Genomic DNA, 13,328 nt, shown 5'->3' with positions numbered 1-13,328 from the left:
AGATACCATGTAGGAATAGGGATCAAACTCAAGGCCTTGCAAATGCTAGGCATGTGCTCAACTGAATGAACTACATTTCTGGTCTGGTTAATTCATAAAAATATCTGGTGGCATAGCGCTTAGTATGCTTATTTTGAACATTATTTTGGTTACAAATGTGTTAAATAGTACAAATATGTATCTTAAAGCTATTTAAAATAGATCTTTGGTAACTAGGGAGGTTCTCAATGACCTGGAGCATATGCTTTGCATACAGAAATCCTGGCTGAGTCCCTGGCATTATATTGTCTCCTAAGCACTATCAAAATTAGTTTCCAGACATTGATAGGTACAGTTCAAAAGCTAAAATTAATGAAAAACAAACCTTTTTGAGGGATTAGATTGATATAAGTATAAGATTCAGACATTTGCACTGCATGTGGCTGACCCTGGTTTGATCCTGGCACTGTGTATAATCCCCTGAGTGCCACCAGATGTGAACCTGGAGCACAGCTGGTGGCATGGCCCCTCTCCAAAAAAGAAAAAGTAACAAGCAGACCTTTGTGGTTTATGGTTTCTTTTTTTTTCTTTTTTGGCTTTTGGTTTTTGGTTTTTGGCCACACCCAGTGACGCTCAGGGACTACGCCTGACTATACGCTCAGAAATCGCTCCTGGCTTGGGGGACCATATGGGACACCAGAGAATTGAACCGCAGTCTGTCCTAAGTCAGCTGCATGCAAGGAAAACGCCCTACCACTGCACCACTGCTCTGGCCCCAATTTATGGTTTCTATGACTTATCCAATTTGGCATTCACAGGAAAAAATATAAAACTTAATTTATCATTTATACCGCTAAACTAAAAAGTAAATAAATATTACTTAAAGGTTCTAGGTGTTTAAGTTCCAATGGTACTAATTTGATGTCATTTTGGTAGAGATTCATAGTAATCATTAAGATGACATTTTGAAGTATATTTAGTCTTTATGTGTTAGGAACTTTTCTAGGCTCTGGGAATATAATGAACAGACAAATATATTTTCACAAAGCATACATTCCAGTGTTTGTAACTCGGTGTATTATTTTGCCCTTTAATGAAACCGATTAGTGCTGAGGAAATGGCTCAACTGTGCTGGAGCAGATGCCTTGCACACAGAGCCCTGGTGTACTCTGCATGGCTTCTAAGCACTGGCAAGAGTGACTCCCCTGGAATGGTGCTCTCTTACCCTTAGGTTTAATCTGCCTTCTTCCCTCTTCCTCACTTTTCCCTTTTCCCTATTACCACCTTTTCCTTTTCCCTATTACCGCTTTCAAGGGAAATTTTTCTAAGCTGCTGTTTCCCTTTTGCAGTGATTTGTCCTAGTGCTGCAAGTGGTGGTCCTGACAACACCTCTACGATCTTCTACACCAATGACACCGAACTCCAGCAGTTTGAAATGTGGTGGAATAAATCCAAGACAGTGCCCTTTTACCTCATAGGGCTTCTCCTGCCACTGCTCAATTTCAAATCACCTTCATTTTTTGCAAAATTTAATATCCTAGGTAAGCCTAGATATCTACTGTGAAAACTTCAGCAGTTAGTATAGTAGAAAACATGTTGGATTCTGTGAAAATAAGGGTAACTGGGAGACAGTTGGAAGATGGTTCATCTGTGCTTAATCTGCTCATTCTTTTTTATTTCTGTATGGAGTTTTGAAGGAAGAAGATGTAGATGACTACATCCAGGTTATTTTCTTTTCAGACAGGAAGGAGTTGGGTTTCTCATCCTATTTCTGTTGAACAGCTCCTCTTTTCCTTAGAGGGGTACAAACTAGAGGAAAGAGACTAAGGTTTTAGAAAAGATCCAAATTGGATATAATACAAAATTTTAGTTTTAAGAATTAAAAACATTAGGGTTAAAAGCAATTGTGGTATATTTTAAATATGTATATATATGATATAATAAACATGTGCATTATTATAAGTCATATAAAGATATATTTACTATATATTATATATAAGATGAATATAATATGTTGAGTTTTATATTGTTATAAAATTATAAGTTACTGCAACTTCATTACCACCAAAGTACCTGAGACACCCCCCGTCTACTTTTTTAAGTCATTTTGATCTATTCCCATCGACACCCCTGACTGGAATCTCAGATCTGCAAAGCCAAGTGTTTGTCATCATTCAGAATACTCAATTTGTTTCTGTGTATACCACAGATGAGGGAGATCATTTGATATTTGTCCTATCTCTGACTTATTTTACTTAAATTGATTCCTTTGAATGGTTCCATTATAGTAGTAGCAAACTGCAAGATTTCATCTTTCCTTAAAGCTGCATAGCATTCTATTGTGTATCTCAGCATTTTTCAACCACTGTGCCATGGCACACTAGTGTACCATAAAATATTGTCTGGTGTGCCATGGGAAAAATTCCGATTTTATCCGTAACATTCGGCTTCGGCTCACAAATAGACCAATCAAGATTATTTCATAATAAAGTAACTATAAAATAATTTTGTGTTTATTTGATTTCTATTCAAGAGAATTACTTTATATATATTTAATATAGGCACAGAGTTAATTTTTTTTTAACATTTTCTAGTGGTGCTGTGCCTCGTAATATTTTTTTCATGAAAAAAGTGTGCCTTTGCACAAAAAGGTTGAAAAACACTGGTAGTGTCACAGCTTCTTTCCCCATTTATCTATTATTGCACATTTGGATTGTTTCCATATTTTGCCTACTGTACTTAGTGCTAAAATGAACATGGGGGGGGGCGGAGAGATAGCATGGAGGTAAAGCATTTGCCTTTCATGCAGAAGGTCATTGGTTCAAATCCCGGCATCCCATATGGTCCCCCGTGCCTGCCAGGAGCAATTTCTGAGCCTGGAGCCAGGAGTAACCCCTAAGCACTGCTGGGTGTGACCCAAAAACCACAAAAAGAAATGAACATAGGGGTGCATATAAATGTATATATATTCAAGTTAATGGTTTTTTGTGTTAGAATAGATTCCAATAAGTGAGATCACTGAAATATATGGAAATTATATTCATAATACTTTGAGAAATTTATATAGAGGCTGAACCAGATGAAATTATCACCAACAGATAGTGAGGGTTTCTCTATTAACTCCTCCCCACCAAACATTGTTTTTTTTTTCATTTTTTTATATTCTATTTCATTGAAATTTATTGTGTTTTTTTTTAATTTTATGAATGTGGTTCTGTGTCTAAGATATAAACTGTTTGGAACTGGAGCAATTGGATAGTAGTTAAGGTTCTTGCCTTCCTAGCAGACCCAGATTTGATCTCCTGAGCATTGCTGGGAGTGATTCCTGAATGCAAAGCCAGGAGTAAGCCCTGAGCAATGCTGGAGTTTGTTAGAAGTAGGGTCTGCAAATATTTTCTCTCATTCATTAGGTATACTTTAACTCTAATCTGCATTTCTCTTGTCATGCATAAATGTTTAGTTTGATGGAACCCCATTTGTTTATTTTTGTTTTTAAAAATTGTCTCTTCCATTGGAGTTAAACCATTGAGCCAACTCTGAGGTCTACATCCTACAGAATTCTATCTTTTTTCTTATTATATGATATGGTCTAATCTCAAGGTTTTTAATCCACTTTCCTTTTAGTGAGTTTGTTTGTTTCCTTTGGTGTCACACTCACCAATTTCAGGGTTTACTTCAGGTTCTGCATTCAGGAATCACTCCTGGTAGTTCTCGGGGAACAATATGGGATGTTCAAGGCAAGCCCTACCTGATGTATACTATTGTACTAGAGGTACTTAATTGACTTACAATTAACTTTTTGTGTATGAGTATTAATCCAGTTTCATTTTTTTGCACGTGACTGTGCAGTTTTCCTAATACTATTTGTTCCATTTAATGTTTTTAGCTCCTTTGTCTTAAATTTACTGTACTTAGGTGTTGTTTTAATATATTGAGACTGTTCACATGTGTTGGGAGGGCAGTGGTGAGGCCTTTCTTAGCTAGGCCCAGCTCCTGCAGTCCCTATGGCCTGGCATGTCTGAAGGTTGTAAAGTGATGGTGGAGAAATACACAAAACAGTCAGATGAAGTTCCAGGAGTCAGCTGCTTTATTTCTCAGTACTAACTACCATGTACATTTTCTCACATGACTTTTATTGCTAAGCCTTTTTCTAGCAGCTACTTCTTTGCTCCTTCTCTGGCTTTCTCTGCCTCTGTCTTCTTTTCAGCTGCTCTTCAGACTTCATTGCTGACTCTCCTCCTTTGCTGATTCTCTCTTCTCTCTCTAACTCTCCATCTTATCCCCTCTCTTCCCCCAAGCAAACTCTTCTTCCCTCCTATTCCAGGTGTGGGTGGTTCTGTTCATTCAGGTGAGATAAACACGAAGTTAGGGAGGGGATACCCACATTCTCCACCTTTTTTGTATATTACAGAAGCACTATTGATAAGTCTAGAACATCCAAGTTTCTTTTCATAAGCTTCTCTAAACAAAATCACCAGAACTTTACTGCAGATAATAGTTTGAAAATAAGCTGCTATGTAAGATACACACCATAACATCAGAGTAGCTGAGAACTTACAAAATTCTAACATGCATTTCCCCAGAATTGTGCAAACAAATATTAAAGCATTAAAGTTAGATACAAAATTTTCTGTTTGCAATAGGACTTAGTACAAAACAATAAGATTCATACAGATAAAACACAATTTAACCAGCAATATAGTGACTGATGAAAATAAGGTGAAGAGATTAGCCTAGGAGAAAGTTAAATTTTTGGAGGTAACCCAGGTGCAGAAAGTTCTAAAAGCAACTTATTCTTTATTGGTCTTCAGCTGGTCTTGGATCCTCCATCTTCTCCATCATCACCTTCTGTGTTAGGCTGCTGGAGTCTCTTCAATAAGCTGCTGCAGGTTAGGGGTTCAAGGTCCTTGCAAAAGGCCCCTCTGGTAGAGGAAAGATGGTGGATGGTGGTGTCTGGGATACTGCTCAGAGTCTTCAACTCTTTCCTCTTCACTGCCTCCTTCTGTATCACCTGAGGGGACCTCTGCCAACTGAGTGAGTCTGGGGAATGAATTGACAGAACCTATGTCGATTTAGGGCATATTTGCTACCTTTCACTGGCATTCTCGATACATTAGCAGCTTTTGGTCCCCTCTCGCCTTTCACAAGATCAAACTCCATCGTCTCCCCATCGCCAACGCTACACAGAAACTTCCTGGGATTGTTTCTCTTAATAGCTGTCCAGTGAACAAAGAGATCTTCTTTGGTGTCATTTCTGTTGATAAATTCATAACCATTCCAGACATTGAACCATTTAACAGTGCCCAGGACTGGAATTGCCAGCACCAGCTTGTCTACCTGACTCAGTGCTTGGGGCACGGGGGTATCTTTGTTTGAGCCATTTTTAGACTCTGAGTCTCCAGAGTCGGTAGCTGGTTTATTATTCTTGGGAGATGGGGGTCTCTCTGGCTTAGTGCCAGTTGTAAACGATAAATTATCAGTTCTGGGAAGGCCGTTAGATCGAGAACTCGTCACCACTGGGAAGGTACTCTTCCTCTCTTGTGGCATGCGTGCAAGAGATTCTCTAGGGAGTCTGGCACGTACAGTCCAGTAAGAAATGCAAATAGATGGACCAGAGCAACATGAAGCCATTCAGAACTGCAGCCATATTCACCCATGTTCCAGAGAAAGTCACAGCACATTCAGTTCGTTTGAGGGGGCTGTCATGGTGATAATCCACCAAAATTTCAAGTCACCATTATTGCAGTCTTCTTCTTGGATCCAGGGTTCAAGTCTGTCCAGGGTTTGGGTGCCATTGTTGTTTTATTATAAGTTAAATAGTATTAGTGTTGGTAGGGGTATGGTGAGGCCTTTCTCGGCTAGATTCGGCTCCTGTAGTCCTACATCCTGGTGTGTCTGAAGTTTTCAGGGAGATGGTGGAGAAATTCACAAAGCAGTCAGATGAATTCCAGGAGTCATCCAGCTTTATTTCATGGTCCTAACTGCCATGTGTATTCCTCACATGGCTTCTATGCTAAGCCTTTTCCTAGCAGCTCCTTCTCTGTTCCTTGTCTGGCTCTCTCTGCCTCTGTCTCCCTTTCAGCTGCTCTTCAGGCTTTGTTACTGACTTCCCTTTGCTGATTCTTCTTGTTGATTCTCTCTGTTGATTCCTTCTGCTGGTTCTGCTTGTTGATTCTCTCTCTACTGATTCTGATTCTCTCTCGAACTCTCCTTCTTATCCCCTTTCTCCCCCCAAGCAGATTGGAAGAGGTGGGTTAAAAAAGAACTTGAGGGGGATTCCCCTGAGTGGTGTGCATTGGTAGGGTGTTTGCCTTGCATGCAGCTGACCTAGGACAGACCACGTCCCCCGGCATCCCATATGGTTTCCCAAGCCAAGAGCAATTTCTGAGTGCAGAGCCAGGAGTAACCGATGACTGTCACAGGGTGTGACCCAAAAACAAAACAAAACAAAAAAAGAAGTTGGGGTAGGAGACACCCATAGTTATGGAATATTTTCTTTTCTTTTCTTTTCTTTTCTTTTTTTTTTTTGGTTTTTCGGACCACACCCATTTGATGCTCAGGGGTTATTCCTGGCTAAGTGCTCAGAAATTGCCCCTGGCTTGGGGGGGACCATATGGGACGCCAGGGGATCGAATCGTGGTCCTTCCTTGGCTAGCGCTTGCAAGGCAGACACCTTACCTCTAGCGCTACCTCGCTGGCCCTGAATATTTTCTTGAACAATTTTTATTTATGAGCATCGCTCAGAATTATCCCTATACTCTCCCCCTGAGACACCAAGATCCTTAGGTTTAATCTGCTTTATTTTTCTCTTCCTCAATGTTATTTCCTCCTCCTTACCGTCATCACCCTTGGAACACTATTACCTCCTTAAAGATAACAGTTCCTTTTTGTGAACCCTGTTTTTTAGAAATTTAAAGAATTTCTGAATCACCAAAGGAATGTTTCATTTCTCTGCTTTTACAACTATGCCTTAAAATAACAAAAGGTGTCTCCAGTGAAAAGCTCAGATCAGTTAACTTAAGACAAGAATATTTTATTTTCCTTTCTTTTAAAGCTATAGCAACCTTAAAGGGAATAATTCAACTTCTTAGACTACTGAAAAATTCTGAATGTCTTCTCTATTCTGAATTTAATACCAGTGAGTGTGAGTCTTGATTTTTCCCATCTCACAAGTGGTTAGAGCCAATCAAAATTTCATGTAGACATTAGATCAGATTGCAGGTGGATTATGTGATTTACAGTTTTTCTTAAGTAATTTTATTATATATACAGTCTCTGCTTTTCTTTTTCTACTGTCTTATCATCTTAGACTAAATGTAGCTGTTTTTTCTAGACAGTTAATGTCTTTAATCCCAATGCAAATATTACTAGTAATTTTCATGATTTTTTTCCTCTTATATAACCTCGCAATTTTGTATGAATTCTCAACATGTATCTTCAACAAACTCAGCCTATAAGTAAACTAGGCATCTTTGCTTTCAGCTATATAAGCTACCTTTATAGGTTCTTTCTTGCTTTGTGTTCTGATATGATACCTCTTAGCTTGCTTCTATTTTTTTACATTACTATCCACTAAGAAACTTGATAATGAGGAATAAGGTGTAATTTTCCAAACTGTTGAGAATTTAGAAACAAAGTTTGACTTTATAATAGTTGGGGGTGGTGGGACACAGAACCATAGTAATATAGACAGGGTGCTTGCCTTGCATGTTGCCAACCCATGTTCAATCTCCAACAATCCATATGGCCCCTTGATCCTGTCAGGAATAATTCCTGAGTGCAGAGTCAGGAGTAAACTCTGAGCATCACCGAATGTTGCCCAAAATAATGAAATAAAATACTTTGGGGCCTAAAAGATATATAGTACAGGGCTTAAGGCATTTGCCCTGCACGTGTCTAACCTCTATTCAGTCCCTGGCATCACAAGATCCCCTGAGCAATGCCAGGAGCCACCCATAGCACAGAACCAAGAGTAGCCACTGGACTGGGTGTGGCCCCAAAACCCAAAATAATAACAATGGTAAAAATCGTCATCATAATAATAAGTAGTGTGAAACTGAAGGATGATAGTTTCTGGTTTTTCCCATAGGCGTAGTCTCTGTTGTCTATTTGATTTGCTGTGTTTTTTCCTTCCTCTACAGGCACAGTAGCTGTTATCTATTTGATTTTTCTTGTCACCTTAAAGGCTTGCCAATTGGGATTTCATTTGGAATTTCACTGGTTTGAACAAACAGAATTTTTTGTACCAGGTGAGCTATTTCAGTCAAATAAAGCATTAGTAAGTTATAATATGTAATATGTAAGTTAACTGCTACTATTTTAAAATAAAAAGCAGTATTATTTTATATGAGATATTTGTGTTAATACCATTTCTTGGACAATCTATTTTTCTCTCAGGAGTAACCAGGCTTTTTGACATTTCTTCTTGGGAAGAAATGAAGTTACAATGCAATTGAAAACTCATAGCCTTGTTTTTTAAACTGTTCTTGAAATACATAACCCTTGACTAAATAACCTAGATTGGAGCATGGTCACTGATTAGTAAAACATATCTTTCACCCACATAATTTTATTAAATTACTCTTTATCAAACTAAATAAGATAGTTACTGTTAATATTTTCCCCTTCTTTTTTTTCTCAAGGTTATAACTTGGCAATATCTTCATTTTTACACAACTAGATACAGTGGAAGTACCATAAAGCTATGAATAAGTAATGCTAATTGATGAACAGATTTAAAAATGAAGTGAAAAAAATAAAAAGAAGAGAAAAAATGGAATTAAAGCATAGCTTAAAAATGAATAGTAGAAATAGCACAAAAATTCATTTGATTTATAGTTTGCTTTTTAATTTTTTTTGTTGGTTTACACAGTCTAAAATATCAGGTTTTTTTTTTATTTGTTTATAACCACACCTAGCTATGCCAAGGGCTTACTCTTGCTTCTATGCCTAGGGATCACCCCTGGAAGACTGTATGTGATGCTGGGGTCAAACCCAGGCCAGTTTGTGCAAGACAAGCACCCTACCTGCTATACTATATAGCTCCAGCTCTTGTCTTATTTTTTTAACTTAATAAGAGTAGGTTATATAGTACATATATTCTGTATACATAAATATTCTAAACCACTACTCTGTTATGTTTATAGGCCCCTAATCACATACTCATTGAATGTTTTTGCTAATTCACACTCCATTAGGTACAGATTCCATATTATCGTTGACTCTTTGATACTGAATAGTGACTCCTACATGTGCACTTTTATATTCACAAACTGAACACACAAAGAGCTAGCATCTAAATCACAAATGGAAATTACTACCATTTACTATGAAAGTAAAGGCATTCTCTTAGCCTCCTGACCAGTTCCATCTCTCAACAAAAGTCACCAGTGCTGCATCTTTTAACCCCAACTGTTTGTGTTGCCTTATTATTTTTTAACTTAATTAGAAGTTAAAATAAAAAGATTACTATAGTAAGTATTCTTTTGTATCTGCATTTTTTCAGTCAGTATTATATTATGGGATCAGTCTATATTTGTAATCCATATTTGTAATATGTTGTATTTGTAATCTAGTAGTTCACATTTGTGTTTAATTTTATAATTGTATTGCAATTTATATTATTTTATTAGATACTTGAGTTGTCACCAATTCTTTTCTGTTGTGTTCATTTATAGCACTCTTATCTATATCTTTTTGTGAAGACATTGTTTCTCTTAAAAATAAACTTTGGAGTGGAATTCCTGAGCCAATGGTATGAATAAATTCTGCTTTTGTAGAGATTGTCAAACAGCTATGTAAAAATCTTGAGTATTCCCACCAGCAGTATTTGAGTTTTTTCATTGTTCAGTATCTTCACCAACACTTGCTTTTTCTGGATTTTTATTATTTAGATATTGTTTTGTTTTGTTTGAGTGTTGTGTTCAGTAGTGCTTAGGAGAGAATCATGGGGTTCTGAGGATACCTCCCCAGGGAACAGCATATTTAAGTCATAGTTAAGCCTGAGAGAATATCACTTATCTAGGAAACTACAAGAAATTGAGTGACTGCAATGCAAGAGCACTTGTTGGGGTGGTGATAGTAGGTCAAGGACAAAGAAGCAAAAGCCAGATCCTGAAGAGCCTCCTATTCTAAGCTAAAAATAACTTTCAGGCTGTCTCTTTAGGGTTGGCTGAACTAGGAGATAGGCTTTTATTTATATTTTTATTTATTTTTATTTTATTTGGTTTTAGGAAACTAAGAAGATAGAGGAAGAATAGTCATAAAATTGTCTTCCTAAAAATAGAATTCATAATGAGAATCTGTAAATACAAAATAGGGGGAAGCATGAATAGATTGAAATCTGGGTTGCGATAGCCTCATTTATTCACTCTCTTTGAGTAAATAAAATTTAGAAAAGCAATATAGGGAAAGTACTATTAGAATCTTGGGATATATAGCTAAGGAATTTCAAGATGATTATTTAAAGTTGTTTTGGTACCAAAAAAAAGTTGTTTTGGTACCAAATCATTCTCACTGCTTTTTTCTTCAGTGTTTCCAGTGCCAACTGTTTGAGTTCAAGTTTTCCAATAAACAGATACCAAACTAAGTTAAAAGTACATGAAATTTATTTGGGATGTACAGTGAATAAGGGGCTTGCCTTGCACACATCTGACTTGGATTTAATCCACAGCACCAGATATGGTCTCCTAAGCACCACCAGAAGTGATCCCTGGCCACAGAACCAGGCATAAGCCCTGAGCACAGTAGTCAGGTATAGCCCAAGCTTATATATCCCCCAGAATCTGTTCTTTTCAACATTCAGAGCCAGAATTATAGTATATAGTTACGGTGCTTGCATTGCACACATCTGACCCTGAGCGCAGAGCCAGGAGTAAGTCTTGAGCATAACTGGGTGTGACTCAAAAACCAAATACAATAAAATATATAAAAAGATGGTGGTGGGGAAGTGGGGAAAGAGGAAGCTGGGGTAGGTATTAACATTAATCCATAAAGTAGCACAGGAATCTGTGAATGGAAAGTATGAAAGGGAAAGGATTCGGTAAGGTTAAACCCAAACAATCTTGCCTAACTATAATTTTCTAATTGCCAAGATTACTTTTAGAGGAGTCCAGGGTTGTTCAGATAGAGTCAGCTCCTAAGGTACTGCTCTGCTCATTGGCTAGTACTGACCAATAAGAATGTGACTTCTGCTTAAACAGGCCAGCTGATTCCAACATCAGCTAACTAACTACACCTCTTTTTATCAAGTTCTTACTTGGAATATCATGAGTAATACTCCTGCCTAATGGGTACACCTTTAAATTATTTTTTGATATCATCTAGTCAGTTATTACAGGTATATAAGATAGCATTTATTCATTTTATAAATGAAATTTTATACTTTTCCCCTATTTTATTTTTCCTTCTGTTTCTTGCAGTCTCTAAAGAGCATACACTGACACTCTTTTCTTGTGGTACTCACACTTGGTTGTGGTTCTTGTGCAGTCTTTTGCAGTATTCTGGGGTCACATTGGCACTAGAGATCACACTGGCAGATTGTGGTCACACTGAGAGGTGCAAGATGGTGCTGGAAACCAAACTCATGGTTTCACATATGTAGGATAAGCCCTTCACCACTAAGCCCTATCCCAGGACCCAACACTGATCATTTACTTCCTCATCTCTTGCCTCTAGTTCCAGCATTTTGATCTGCTTCTATGAATTTGACTTTTTCTAAATTATACATATAAGAAATATGTGCTATAAAATATTTGTCTTTCACTGACTTTTGTTATTTTAGCATAAAGCCTTGAAGATCTCTGTATTGTCAACTGGCAGTGTTTCCATGTTTCTCAGGAGTCAATAATATTCTGTTGTATATGCTTGCCAAGTTTCTTTATCTGCTCCTTTAGTGGTAGATACAGTTGTGATTTCTCTGTCTTAGAAGAGAGAATATAGTAACAGGTAAGGCTTCTTAATACACCAATGAGCTTAGGCCAGATGTGGCTATTTGCCTAGTCATGTATTAGGGAGACCAGGGGGAGAGCAAGTTGCCTACATATTTGATGGCATGCTTGGCTCTGAACCAACTTTGTTCTGCCTTTTTTCTTCTTCTTTCAGTGTTTCTTGTTTTGTTTTGTTTTGTTTTGTTTTGTCTTGTTGTTTGTTGTTGAGGTTTTTTTGGTGCCACACTAAGCAGCATTTAAAGGTTACTCCTGGCTCTATGCTCAGAAATTACTGCTGGCAGGCTTGAGGACCATCATATGGGATGCCAGGGATTGAACCTGAGTGGTTGCATGCAAGGCAAACACCCTCCCCTCTGTGCTATCATTCCAGTGCCGCCAGAGATTACTTGTGCCTCTGCACTCAGGAGTCATTACTGGCAGAGCCTAGGGAAACATGGAATGCTGGATATTGAACCTAGTGAGCTGCATGCAAGGCAAATGCCCTCCCTGCTATACTGTCACTCTGCCCCCTGCTTTGCTTTCTGTACAAGAACCTTTCCAAAGGCTTTTGATTGCAAGACAGGACAGTGCTCTGAAGGAGTGTGGATGTAATCCTTTCTCAAGACAGTAGCTGTAATGAGTGGATGCAATGTGAAATAAATAATTTGGATCCCGAGGCCGGAGAGATAGCATAGAGGTAAAGTGTTTGCCTTGCATGCAGAAGGATGGTGGTTCGAATCCCAGAATCCCATATGGCCCCCAGAGCCTGCCAGGGGCGACTTCTGAGTGTAAAGCAAGGAGAAATCCCTGAGCGCTGCTGGGTGTGACCCAAAAACCAAAAAAAAAAAAAAAAAAGAATTTGGATCCCCCTATAATTTCTCTAATTTTCTGAGATTCCTTACTTCTAGACATACCTCACGATTAAACAGATACTCTACAAGTGACAGAAATAATATAATTTAGTACCTGACACTTGACTTTTGTGAATATTGTGCTATTGAACAGGAGAGTGAAGGCATCTCTTCAAGAATTCGTTCTCATTTTCTATGGGAGAGAGGGATGGTTTCCTGTGAGAAGAGGATTGTTAGAGCATCTGATGTCTATTATTTAATTTTTGGTGACCTGCCATATTGTTTTTCACATTGGCTATAAATGTACTAACATAAAGGTTGGATGGGTCCCTCTTTTTCTACATCCTCAAACAGAACATGTTCTCTTGATGCTGAGAATAGAGCTCAGTGCAGAATGCATACTTCAGAAGCACGGGCCTTGCATTCAGTTCCTGGTACCACCAGCATCTCCCAAAGTAGCTATTACTTTCATTTAATTTTTCTGTTGTTACCCTACTCTCTATTTTATTTATTTTTGTGCTGATCTTTGTTCCTCTCTACTATCTTTGGGCTAAGTTTTTTTCTAAAGTTC

General features: G+C 38.0%; 1 protein-coding gene across 1 annotated transcript in view; it reads left to right on the top strand.

The window, feature by feature from the left end:
* Window positions 1-13,328, top strand: part of SLC38A9 (solute carrier family 38 member 9) — a 64,033-nt gene that overhangs the window by 31,344 nt on the left and 19,361 nt on the right. Inside the window, exons 8-9 of the mRNA XM_049768149.1 lie at window positions 1,329-1,520; window positions 8,121-8,228. Of these exons, the coding sequence (XP_049624106.1) occupies window positions 1,329-1,520; window positions 8,121-8,228 (300 nt within the window). The remainder of the gene's footprint in view (window positions 1-1,328; window positions 1,521-8,120; window positions 8,229-13,328) is intronic.

The sequence above is a fragment of the Suncus etruscus genome, chromosome 2, assembly GCF_024139225.1.
Source record: "Suncus etruscus isolate mSunEtr1 chromosome 2, mSunEtr1.pri.cur, whole genome shotgun sequence".
In the NCBI taxonomy this organism is placed as follows: Eukaryota; Metazoa; Chordata; class Mammalia; order Eulipotyphla; family Soricidae; genus Suncus; species Suncus etruscus.
The sequence above is the reverse complement of the archived record's forward strand: the minus strand, read 5'-3'. Positions and strand labels throughout refer to the sequence as shown.